This window comes from Eublepharis macularius, chromosome 9 (assembly GCF_028583425.1).
Source record: "Eublepharis macularius isolate TG4126 chromosome 9, MPM_Emac_v1.0, whole genome shotgun sequence".
Classification (NCBI taxonomy): domain Eukaryota; kingdom Metazoa; phylum Chordata; class Lepidosauria; order Squamata; family Eublepharidae; genus Eublepharis; species Eublepharis macularius.
In genome coordinates this window covers 41,712,085-41,724,982 of record NC_072798.1, presented here as the reverse complement: position 1 = coordinate 41,724,982, position 12,898 = coordinate 41,712,085, and the positions used below count along the sequence as shown (strand labels likewise).

Here is a 12,898-nt window from a genome sequence, read left to right as displayed (position 1 = left end):
GCCTGGGATATCCAGGGCAGGGTATGGATATATATACAGGACTGTAGTTTAGAAGTTCTGTAAATTATGATTATGCATTATGATGAGATACTCTCTTGATATAAGAATAGTTTATACTTTTCCATTGGTTGCTACATTCAGTTCTGACCAGAATGCTCAGTCATTGTTTACGTGAATCTAAAAAATAATTCTCACAAAATACTTACAAAGAGCTGCCTAATAATTTCCACACCTTCACAAGTGCTAGTGCGGCAGCCTTTTGAGACATAGAGAGATGTATTGAAGCCATCAAATGTTGCTTCAACAGGAACACTCACATTGTGGGCTACAACAAAAACACAGGAGGATTAGATACTGCACTGTTAAAGAAATTTTTCCAATAGTTATTTGAATCTATTAGATGATTGGTTGATCAAATACTCACTTGATTTATTTGTCTTTAAGAGGAATATTAGTAGAATTTCCTTCTATCCAGTAGACAAGGGCTGACCCCCCCTCCCCCACACAGATATCTGTACTATGGGCTAAAATTCAGTGCTCTGCAAACCTAAGGGAACCTTCAGCTTTGCAGAAAACTGGTTTTAAAAACTAATTTGGGGATAAAAAACAAACATTAAAAACAATGTCTGGGCATGTGCAAATGGATCAAGCCATGTTAGTCTGTCTGTAGCCGTAGAAAAGAGCAAGAGTCCAGTAGTACCTATAAGACTAACAAAATTTGTATTAGGGTATGAGCTTTCATGAGCCACAGCTCACTTCTTCAATATCTGCATGTGCAGATATTGTTTAAAAAACAGAGTCCAGATGGCATATTGGGTTGCTATAGTAACCTGAATTTGTGCCTGATCTTGCAGGGATAGCCACTCCACCAGAAGAAAGAGGGAAGAACTGGATCTGGAGCCAGTGGGGGGTGGGGGGCACAGAAGCTATAATCACCACCAATTTTCCTATGTGAAAGAGATTGTATACTGTACTCATAAGTCTTGCTGTGCTATAAGTACATATTTCCTATTCTGATAAGTACAGAAGTGCGCTTCAGTGGTAAATAGAGGAAGTGCAGAAATTCCATATCATATACAGCATTGAGAAGCTAAACATTCATGGCATGGTGGAACATTTTCCATACAAGTAAAGCGACCATGCTCCCATTTGCCCAATTTTTAAAGGCTAGATGAGACCCTGAAGTAGGCTTCCCATTCCCCCGCCCGGGGCGGGGGATCCCTTGCTCCCACCTCCTCTCCCCCGCCCCCACTAACCTGGCCAGTGGGGGGACACCCCTCCAGGGTGCCCTTGGTGGCACGGCACACCTCCATGTCCTGCTGCGACGCTCTCCCATGCTCCACAATGGGCCCATTTTGGGCTAAATTGGGCCCGCAAGGGGGGGGATTCAGTCCTTTGGTTAGCACGGGAGCGCTCCTGGGCTGCCCTTTGACCCAGGTGATGATGCCACTTCCCAGAAGTGATGTCATCATGCATGCTGGAAGTGCGAGGGAAGACACTGAAGCCACCACAGGGTAAGTGCCAGGCTCCCGCCAGGGGACTCAAGGGACCTGGCAACCCTACCCTGAAGTAATACAGAAGGTAAGTCTCAACCTCTAAAAACTTATTCTACTTAACTAAGTATTATCTAATGCTACCTAATATTCAGTCTAAATAATCACAAAAGTTAACAAATCCAATTTTCTGGAAAGGCCCAGCAGGCCTTACAAGAACAATCTTGGTTATTGCTTTGCTCAACATAGCTAGGAGATACACTGTGTCATCCTAAGAGGAGTTATATCCTTCTAAGTTCATTGAAGTCCATTGGCTTAGAGGGTGTAACTCTAATTAGGATGGCACTAACAATATCCAAAGACCATCACGCATATATTCATAAACAGGGTACTGGAATGCCATAACACAGTGCTCTTACCTTTCAGGTCTTCTTCCACCTTACTCAATCCCAGTTTCACAGCCGGTTCTATGTTCTTTGAGGCTATTGGGAATTCAGAGTCATTAAGCATCATTATATTGATCAGACAATCATTTCTCTGACATCTACTCTCACCAATCTGCCACAGCAGCTGGATAGAGAGTAACAGTGTCCAAAGAATCTGACCCAGCTTCTGTTGTCTCATTCTTCCTTTGTTGTCTCAGGTGCTACATGACTGGTGTATTAGACTAAAAGAAGGATGTTTGTCACAAACCCACTAACTCAGTCAAAATTTACTTCTGTGAAGGGTCCTTCTATTCCCTTTCTTGTCTCCCCTTCCACCCACACACCCATCTGCCCCAGCTGGTACTTCTGCTTGTGAACAATTAACAGCAGCAGAACTCATGAAATGAGAAAGGGCCAAAGGTTGTTCTACATGTTTGCTGTTGAGACCTATAAAACTGACGCAATAACCGCACCTTGCTAGATAAGAATACAATGTTATAGGTCGGAAAAATAAAAAAGAGGAGGGCCCTTTGACCAATCATAAGGGGTGTGTGTGCGTGCAAATGTGCCCTCCAAAAAGATCCAAACCAGTTGTCTAATTCCAGAGGATCCTTTGTGCTTTTCCACACAGAACTTTTGGAGATGGGTGCACAGCAAAGTCCACAGATAATTCTAGGTTGAGTGGTGGGTGGGTGTCAAATCTTGACTGTTTATATAACTTCCTAATCTCGGAAAAAATGGAACTTTGTTTCACACAAAACTGGCCTTTTTTACATCCATTACAACATCCAGGTTGTAGAAACCCTTCCCCACAGAATTTATTTCAGTTCATTGACACCCCACTTTTCTCCCCAGTGAGGACCCAAAATGGCTTACAACGTTTTTCCCTTCTCCATTTTATCCAAAAAACACTGTGAGATACATTAAGCTGAGAGTGTGTAACTAGCCCACAGTCACCCAGGAAGCTTCCATTGCAGTGGTAATTTAACATGGGTCTCTCAGATCATAGTTCAGCACTTACCAATACATTGCGCTGGCTCTTTAGAATCTTTTCTGCGCCAAGTGAAGATGGTTTTATTTACCAAGCCATTAGACAACCCATCTTCCTCTCTCTGTTAGTAGTTATCCTGTTTTTATGTCACTGTAGTTTTAGAAGTCATTCCTTCTCTGTATGTATGTATATATGCATGTATTGTCAATCCTGGAACCAATCCAAAATCTCTTTTTAAAGAGAATTCTAGCTTTGCCTCATGGCACTTGATTGGCTTTAGTGTGGGCTGAACTTGAGTTACCTTCTATCAGAGTCCATTTGCACTTGGCCCAGTTAAGATTCTGGAGAAAGCAAAGGAATCTTTCCACTAGTTCGCAATGCACTGCTGCATTCGGATGCCATTTGCACAGCTGGATTTAATAATATCCACTGTGGCGGAACGGGCACTGGCTCTCAGTCCAGGCAACTGAGCTGCCATCACTTTTCTGCTAGCCCCGCTATCCGCCTCCCACTGTCCCTGGTGGGCGTGACTCACACTCTCCATCGCTGCCACCACTCACTGATTTGTACACCGCCTGGCTGAGGGGCAATGAGACCCCTCCGGCTGAATTTCTGTGCTGGGAAGTGAATGACCCAGTCTTCGGTTGGGCCCTGGAGAATTGGCAACCTACCAAGGTTTGGCCTGATCAGTTTCTCCCAGGCTCCCTCCCTTCTTGTAGCGTGCCAAGTGGGGGAGGTTATGTAGTCAGAGCACCACAAGTTTCTTTATATTCAAAAAGTGTAATTTAATAACTATATACAGAGCACTATATACAAAGCAGGTAAAGGCACAACACATAGGGGTAGACCCCCTCTTTTCAGAACTCCTAGGGCAGAAAATCAAACTGAAGAGAACCGCTGTCTGCTTTCCCTACCACACTGTTCCCTACTCTACCGTAAGGCGGGGGGGTCTTAGGGAAGGTTCCCCCTTCCTTTCCTTTCTGCTGCCCCCAGGCCCTCCACATTTAGGGCCTAGGCAACCGGGTTTCACCCAGTAACAGGAGCCTCTCCTTCTTCAACCAAGAAGGTGACTAACTTCCCCTCAGAATGGGCTGGGTATTTCCATGGAGGCTGCTCCACCCCTTATTTTTCCTGCACTTTTTTGGCCCTGGGGCAGCTGGGAGCTGTAGTCCAGGAAGAAGGGCATCCTCTACCAAGACTCCTGCAGGCCCCTCCCTGGCCCTACAGCCCATTAAACCTCATGGGGAACATTTTTTTTCTTTAAGACAGATTAACTGCAACCAGCACTCATTTCACCCTTTGTAACCATTTTGTTACATCCTCCATCATTATTCTCTGATGGATGACTTTCGAGGTGTACCCTTGCCTGGTCTCAATATACATGACTAGATCTTTAAGATCGATGTTGTGTTGGACAGAAGTACAACTCTCTGTTACAAAAATTCTCCCTGATTCAAGTTTTTTAAGAGGGAACATGGCAGAGCCTCTTATTTGACCAAAATCACCTTTCCTAGTCTTAGAATGGGTTTCTCTGAGTTTTCAAACCATGCCGTCAGCCATTCTAGACGGTCATTATACAGAAATAGCGATTGCTGCCCGTATTTTTATTTGTGGAGCTTTAGTCCCCAAAGACCTTCCACGCTATATTTTGTTCTGCCCTCCATATACAGAGTCCAGAAATAAATTTCTTGAAGATTCTTCTCCGGTGGTGGAAAAATGAACTCTCTTCCTTTCTGATTTGAATCTGCATGTCTCTTCTAAAGTAGCACAGTTCACTCTGGCAGCTGATCATTTGGGCTTGAGTTGTGCTTAATGGTTGAGACTCCTTCACCTATGTATAACAAAGGTGCTAAGGTGTTGGGCAGCTCAATCCTAAGCCCTGAGTCAATGCCTCAGCTCGTGCGTTGACATAAATGCAACACCACTCTGCCACTCCCTATGGACTTGTGCAGGAGAGTCCCGCTGGTGCCTGAGTGCAGCAAAGCGAGGTGCATCCGCCACCAGGAGCACCTGCCCGCCATTCCCCTGACAACCAATGGCCACACTGCTCCCCTGACAGGCAGGTGAGGGGCAAGCGGTGGCGCAACCAATGAGGATGCCATGATTCCAGCTGCCCACCGACAGCCCCCCCCATCAAGGAGCAGGCATCACTGCCAGGGAGGGGAGCAAAGATGACAGTGAAGGTCTGGATCGTACACTCACCCTCTCACCCATCCACCCCCCACTTCTGATGAGGGCCAGGCCGGTGGCCGCAGCTTGGTGCGCATGCAAATCCCCCCCCCGCCACTGCCACTACCATGAGAAACAGGTTCCCCCTCCCTAAAAAGTGGGACCAGAAAGCCTGCAGCACTTGGGAGCAGCTCCCGGGATCTAGGTGGAGGGCCGGGTTCTTCCGTGAGTGACAGGAATGCCCATTGGAAACCACACAAAAGGCCAGAAGGGAGTGCATAGCGCCCACAGACTTGTGGTGGCGCCATTTGAACATATCACTGCGTCACAACGATGCAAGAACGTGATGCCCGAGTCCAGGGGTGATGCCCCCCCAGTGGACTGACATCCCGTAGGAGCAGAGAAACTGCTCCGAGGGCTGCCATTCACCCCTTCCCCGTGCCAGATTTCCCAAGTCCATCTCTGCTTCCGCAAATAGCGAAATGGAGGGTGGTCCATCCTCCTGGACATCCTAAAATGTCGCTCCACATCCCCCACCTCCCAGCAGTAACTTCTGCCTTCCCCTCTGCCTGGCTTATCAGATGCCAGCAGCTCAGTCTGTCAGAAAATGAACGTCCTCAGTGGAGCCTCCCCTCCCCAACCGCCCTGCCAGACAGGGTGTTACAAATACACTTCAATTCCCACCCCACTGCCTGAAGTTACACTGAGGAGAGGGGAGGGGGTAGAGAAGCTAGACAGGGTGCTACTTGACACTTGCTCCCCCTGCCCACCCCCCATCGACCTCAGCCCCAAGGCAGGAAAAATTTGTAGGCATGTGTGAGAAGACATCCCAACAGTGAGTTGTGGGCAGTGGTTGCTACTGTCAATGTCAAGGGAGTGAGCAAACAGACAGTAGTTTATTGTTTTTCAACACATTAAACTGCAAAAGGTACAGAGGTACTCTGGAAGTATTTCCTGCCAATCTGGCCGAGCCGCGGGCTGCCTTGGTAAACTGCTCCCTGGGCAGGACCTGAATAGCACTCACGGAGGCTTACAGGGGGCTCAGACAGCCATGCTCCTTGGTCTCCTGGACGAGTAGTAATCTGCCTTCAAGGGAAACAGACACATATTGTACATGATCCAGGCCGATGCGTTGCCAAGGCCAAGACCAATCTGCAACGTCTGGGAAGGTGTCCATTGGTTGAGAGCTGAGGCAGTAGCTCCACAGGTACAGCTCGCAACCACATGATGCATGACCTTCGGGTGAGACAGTGCTCTGCCTTGGGATGATCTTATCCCATAAGGGAGAAAGTCAAGTGGCTAAGCACCCTCCAGCAACAGGGTGTTACAAACACCCAGTCAACCCAAACACTGGCCACACTTCCTCCTCTGCCGGGAGGGGCCCCAGCTGAAGAAATTTAATCAGAGCACCGCCCCTCCAAATTGACTGTATCATGATGGGTAGTTATCTAGGCAACTGCCTGTGTGGCAGGCAGGGGCTGCCACCACCGCCCTCTCCCCCCGCCGAGCCTCACCTGAAGAGGCTGGCAGTCAGGCGAGTTCAGTGAGGTGGCAGCTGGCACAAATCAGCGAGTCGGGTTAGCTGCCGCCCAAGCTCTTTCTTACCTGTCAGTACTACCTCGCTTCTTACAGAGCTGGAACTCCAGAGTCAGAAAACATGCAGGGGGACCTGGGTGGTTATTGTTAGTTAGTCAGACGTTCTGGACTTTGTCCTTCCATTGAGCAAGTTCTTCCAGTTTTCCCGTTATGTCCCTCCAGTGCACTCATGGCCCACCACCGTGAGTACCCACCCTCCCGCCTTGTGCACAGAGTCCCCGCGGAAGGAGGCTGTTGGCCAGAGCCTCCAGCCGCCGCCCACTTACCTGAGTTTGTGAGTGGCACAGCCAGAGGTTTTGTAGGGTACATGGGCAGGTGATTGGGCACAGGGAAGGGGACTTGCCCACCTTGAAAGCGCACGTGGATTGGTCCGCCTGGTAATCAACATCCTATGCCCCATTCAGGCCGTGGGGGTGGGACTGGGCACAAGGAGAGGGGCCCACGTTTTCCCGTTCAATGGGCACCTATGGGCTACGCCTGCTTTTTTTGTGGCATAACTTTCTGCCACTACAGGGCGCGTTTTCGGGCCTGGAGAAGCTTAGGAAGCCGACTAACTTGCAGCCCACCCCCACCCCACCCCTTCCAGTGCTGGCACAGGGTCTTGTGCCTCACTTACATGTTCGTACGGCCGCCCGGCATGGTCACGGGCGGCGGCCCACCTATGGTAGCGCGCCTCCCTGCCTGCTGGCGGAAGGGAGGGTTACACCCGTGTAAGTGCATGTTGCGCCCATGTAAGCCTCTTCCTATGCACTTTCCACCCTCCCACTTAGGATTGGGCTGTAAATGTACTTTTCTGTGCTTTTAACATTATAGTTTTGTCATTTGTCATTCTTTGTTCATGTTTTACTTGTGTGTTTTATCTGCTCAGTTGTGATGGCCTTTGGCTGCATGTGATAAACATTTTTCTCACTTTTCTATTTATTTATTTAGGATATTTCTATGCCATATCTTCATACTCTTGCTCAAGATGGCTTATGTATTGCCATTTAAAGATCATTGTCCTAATTTTTAACCTGATTCTATTTATATTCTTTTTTTATATAATTTATTTTTCTATTGTTTTATCTAATGTGAAATGTTGTTTTTACCTTTTTGGGGTTTTGTTGTTTTCTTGTTGGGAGCTACTTCACAGATATTTAAATGGACAGGTAGGGTATAAATAAACTCCCTTTCAGCATTCATTGCATATGTATTTTGTTAAAAATGACAAACAAAATTCTCACATTGCCCACAATGGGGCCCCCAAGTGGCTTACATCTCTCCTCTTTTTATCCTCACAACAAACTTTTGAGGTAGGTTAAGCTAAGAATGTGTGACTGCCCCAGGCTGCCATGGCAAAGGGAGTATTTGAACCTCTATCCACTATACTGTAACCAATCGGCTCAATGTGCTGGCTCACATTGGTTAATTTTACTGAATCTCGTCCCTCTTGACCAAAATTGTAGGTATTCATGTTGGTCCATTAGAAAAAGCCCAAAAGCTACTGTTGGTCCAAATAAGATATTACAGTACTGCTATTGCTTTTTAATCGTATTGCACAATAACTCTAAAGCAATAATATAATGTTTTATCCAGTCAAGTATTGCATCTTTATTTTATTTGTTGATAATTTGAAGTGTTGTATGCTGTATTAAAGTGTTGTATACATCTCACCCTGTTTTTCTTTTCTAGGTACTTCTAACATTAACTTCTACACTAAGATACTTTATGGTGTTAAATTGCCTTTTAAAATAGGTCACTGAGCTCTAGAATGGCTTTCAGTTCACTTGAACAAACACCGTTAACTTTTATTACCTTCTAGAGAAGATTTTTGAACAAGCACACACAGGAAATTAGACACTATCTGCACAAATGACTGAAGCATTCAATATACAGCAAGCCAGAGTGACTTTCCATGATGCTGTGATAAAGGAAGTTTGGTTAAGTAGTGTTTATGTATATTCCACATCAATGAGTCTTTTCCAAAGCCCAAATTACAAACGTTTCAATATTCTTTATGCTTGGAGAATGTTAAGACATGTCATAATAACAAGTTCATAACAAAATCAATTTACATTGACTAGCATGTAATAACTAGCTACATAGAGGTAAACAATAACAAATTACTTCTGTTTGTCTCACCTTAAAAATTGGCTGTGACTTAACAGCACTTGACACACACAAAATAAGTAGCCTAAATTTGCGCCACCTGATACACTTGACAGCACCTGACACACACACAATAAGTAGCCTAAATTTGTTCCACTCTCATGCCCTACAGCATGCTGATATCTAGGGTTCTCAACTATAGGTTGGGAAATTCCTGGAGATTTGGAGGTGGAGCCTGGGGAGGGGACTGACATCAGCAGAGTGTTATGTCTGTCCGGGGTCAGCAGCCCAGTCCCTGGACTTGCCGGGAGGCAGCGGCGGGGGGCAGCCAGGAGACAGCAGTTCAACCGCTCTGACTGGCAAACAGAGCCAGAACCTGCCTGTGCCAGGGGGAAGGGGCGAGGCCTCAAGGCCTCAGAAGGCGAGAGGAGACAAAGGGAGCCCAGCTGGTCCCACCCCCCCCTGGGGGAGGAAAGGGGGCTAAGCAGAGCAGAGGAAGGGGGCAAGGACAGCGGGTTTGGGGACCCAGCAGTCACCCACACAGAGCCCTTACCTGAAGAGAAGGAGCAGCAGCCCCAACAGCCCAGAGCCACGCCCCAGCTAGAGGAGAGTAGCCTGGCCCAGGAGATGCCGAGAGCCAAGCCCCTCCAGGTGGAGCTGCTGGAGGCACTCTGCTGGGCAGCCAGCCAAGGGGCCACAGCTGGGCCTGCCTTCAGCAATCAGCTCAGCCAGGGAGGCCTGGCAGCCAGCCAGGGGGCTGCAGCTGGACCTGCCTTTGGCAATCAACAGAGGCAGGGAGGCTTGGCAGCCAGAGAACAAGGCACAGCTGGTGCTGGTCAGTGGAGCCAGATCAGCTACCCCAGCTGCAACTACTTGGGGCAGCCCAAGACAAGGCTGGAAGGAGGGCGGACCAGAGAAAGGAAGCCCTATAAAGGATGGCTGGGAAGAGCTCTGAGGTGGTGGGTTTGAGTAGGAGTGATGGAGTGGGCGAGGGCGAGGGCGAGGGCGAGGGCGAGGGCGAGGGCGAGGGCGAGGGCGAGGGCGAGGGCGAGGGCGAGGGCGGATGAAGGAGGAGAGGCCAGAGGCCAAAGGGGGTGAGTGGCACAGGTTGAGCAGACCAGCGAGTGGATTGAGAGGGAGTCTGGGTGATGTATACCGCCCCTCCTTTCACAGAGCAGGGTCCTGCAGCATCCCTGGCACCCCTCTGACGTCAGGAGCAGACAGCCCGGTGCCCTGCCAAGCGGCGGCCGCGGCAAGCCCTGACAATGCCATACAGTCCACTTTCCAAAGCAGCTATTTCTCCAGGGGAACTGATCTCTGTAGTCAAGAGATTAGCTGTAATTCTAGGAGATATACAGGCTCTACCTAGAGATTGGCAGCCCTAGACACCCAACAGACACCCTATCTGTGTACCTCTTCCACCAGCTGGTGAGATCATTTTTGTATCAAAAGGCTTTATATCTGGCATTGTTTGCTACTTGTAGCTGTAAAGATGCTGCTCATTTTACCCTTTCTACCCTTGCAGATTACAGTTTGAAAATCTGAGAAATACCTGTGTGTATTGGTTGACTGTATGATTTCAGATTGAGTCTGGGCCCTGTGGGGGAGACAGTCATGGGGCTGCACGCCTGCCATTGTGGGGAGCTAAGAGTAGGGGTGTGCATTTCGGTAATCTGATTACTGAAAAATTACCGAAACAAACCTGTTTCGGTTTTTTTCGGTATTACCGAAACTTTTTCTGATTACCGAAACGTGTAGGTAATACCGAAACAGCAATTACCAAAACGTTTCGGTATGTTTCGGTAATCAGAGAATCACCATTTTGCTAGCCGTTTGCATTTGCAAGCGGCTAGAAAAATCCTGCAGGAAGCTACAGCTTCCTGCAGGCTCTTAGAAGAGGGGAGGGGGAAGAAGGAGTGAGTGACTCACTACCTCCTGTTCACCCCTCACCCCTCTTGCTAGGAAAGGAGGGGATCCTTGCTTTGCAAGGTGCTTGCTTGCTAGCATTGCTCTTTGCAATGCAATGCAAAGCAAGCAGCAAAAAATTGCCGCCAAAATTCCCAAGTAAGGGAGGGGGGAGCAGGAAGGAGTGATAGAGTAGGACTCCAAGGGGGATGTGGGGGGGTAAGGCAAGGGAGGGGGAACTTAGGAGTGTCCAATCCCAATGCTGCTTCCTTCTTCCAGCCAATAGATTCAAATCTTTGGCAGAAGATGAGGCAGGGGATTTAAATTAGAGGCTGGACTTGGGACAACCTCTGTTGCTGCTGTGCTGGACTGTGGAGAGAGTGAGAGACTGCTGCTGCTTCTCTGCCTTGGCCTTCTGGACTGCACCAAGTGGACTTCTGCCTGTGGAGTAGACTTCTGCCTGTGGATCAACTCAGGGCTGGATATTCAGGAGAGGGCTGGTATGATATTTTTCTTTTTAGGGGAGAGATGTGAGGAAGGGAAGGCACAGAGTTTGTTCAAATTGATGCTGGGCCAATTTGCTGGCCTTTTCTAAAAAATGTTTTACTGTGACATTGGCTCTGCACTGCAGGGTGGGCCTTGGTTTGCTTATGGCTTGGATCATAGTTCCCTGTTTCATCTTTTTGGGACAGCCATGGCACCAAACTGGGAGCATTTTTACTGTGTGTGTGTTGGGGGCGGGTTGCACCCTTGCTTGCATGTTTCCTGCCTTTTAACTCTCTGGCCTGGCTCTGCACCGTGGCTGTGGGCCTGGCCAGGCCCAAACCAGGCCTGGCTCTGCACTGCAGGGAGGGCCTTGGGTTGCTTATGGCTTGGATTATTGTTCCCTGTTTCATCTTTTGGGGCCAGCCATGGCACCAAACTGGGAGCATTTTTACTGTGTGGGGGGGTTGCACCCCTGCTTGCATGTTTCCTGCCTTTTAACTCTCTGGCCTGGCTCTACACCGTGGCTGTGGGCCTGGCCAGGCCCAAAACAGACCTGGGCCTTGACTATTGGGGGTTGTGCAGTTTATGGATCTCTGCTAACACCCCACCTTTCTGTTCCCAGCCTCAAGGAGGAGAGAACTTGCTGCACGCCTGTCTGCCTGAACATCGCTGGACTGCAGGACTGGTAAGTGAGTCTGTGACTCCCTGGGGTTAACATTTGGGTGAGCATAGGGGTTGGTTTTGCTTGCCTGGGTGGGGGGAGGTACATTTTCAGGACACCGCATCCACACCCCACACAGACACACCACATAAAAGTTTTTCCTGTTAAATACTGTCTTAGGAAGGTAGGCCAGTTTGTAGGCATTCAGTGGATAATTTACCTCAACTTAATCGATAGGGAACCAAGCGTAGCTTGTTTAAAACAGTAAATAGGGATCAGCAGGACAAGCAGTAGTTAGAGTTAAGTTATATTTGATTTCTATTCATATTGGTATAGTTGTTAATAGGCTTCCCATTAGTGCTCCCATAACTAGGGTTTCACTGGCCCATCTCTGGCACCCATGGTGGAGCCAGGCTGGCCCGGGCATACTAGTCTTGTTAGTGTCTAAGGCTTTCACTTGTTATTGGGGTTTAGGGCCAGCTCAGTTCTGGAGGAATTCAGCTGTTTGGCAGGCTCAGGTCCCCCAACATAAATAGGGTTGTTTAAAAAGACATTAGATTGACCGTCTCCAAGACAAGTTACAGAGCCACAAGAAGAACAGATTTAGAAGTAGGTAGATAGGTCTTGAAAACAAAGTTCACCTTTGTTTTCTCTTGATTTCTGAAAAGTCAGAGTAGCTTGCGCGAGGGGAAAGCATGGCAGAAAGGAAAGCAGAGAGGGGCCCTGGGGGAAAGGCCAGAGAGAAATCTAGACGGGAGGAGGGGAGGGGGAGGGGGACTGCTGCAGCAGCGCCCCCATCTGAGCGGAGGAGGCCCTCCCCTGCGCTGCTGCCGTTCACCAGCCTGGCTTCTGGTGACAGGAAGAGGGTTTGCAAGGCTCTCTTTCCTGAGGCAGCTGCTGGAGGGCCATCCCCAACCCAGGTGTCTCAGGCAGGGGCTGGCCCTGGGCAGGGGCCTGCTGCTGAGGCTCCTCCTCCTCCAGTGGTTGTGAGCCAGCTGCTGGAGGAGGGGCAGCATGTGGTGTCTCCTGGGATGGATGTGGGGCATGTGACTTTTCCATCCCTCATGATCAGCCCAGGAACCCG

General features: G+C 48.8%; 1 protein-coding gene across 1 annotated transcript in view; it reads right to left on the bottom strand.

Moving 5' to 3' along the window:
* GUCY2C (guanylate cyclase 2C) overlaps positions 1-2,243 on the bottom strand; it is a 146,791-nt gene extending 144,548 nt beyond the window's left edge. Inside the window, exons 1-2 of the mRNA XM_054989132.1 lie at positions 1,913-2,243; positions 207-325 (exon numbers count right to left, since the gene is read on the bottom strand). Of these exons, the coding sequence (XP_054845107.1) occupies positions 207-325; positions 1,913-2,117 (324 nt within the window). The 5' untranslated portion in view covers positions 2,118-2,243. The remainder of the gene's footprint in view (positions 1-206; positions 326-1,912) is intronic.
* Between the last annotated feature and the right edge of the window lie 10,655 nt (positions 2,244-12,898).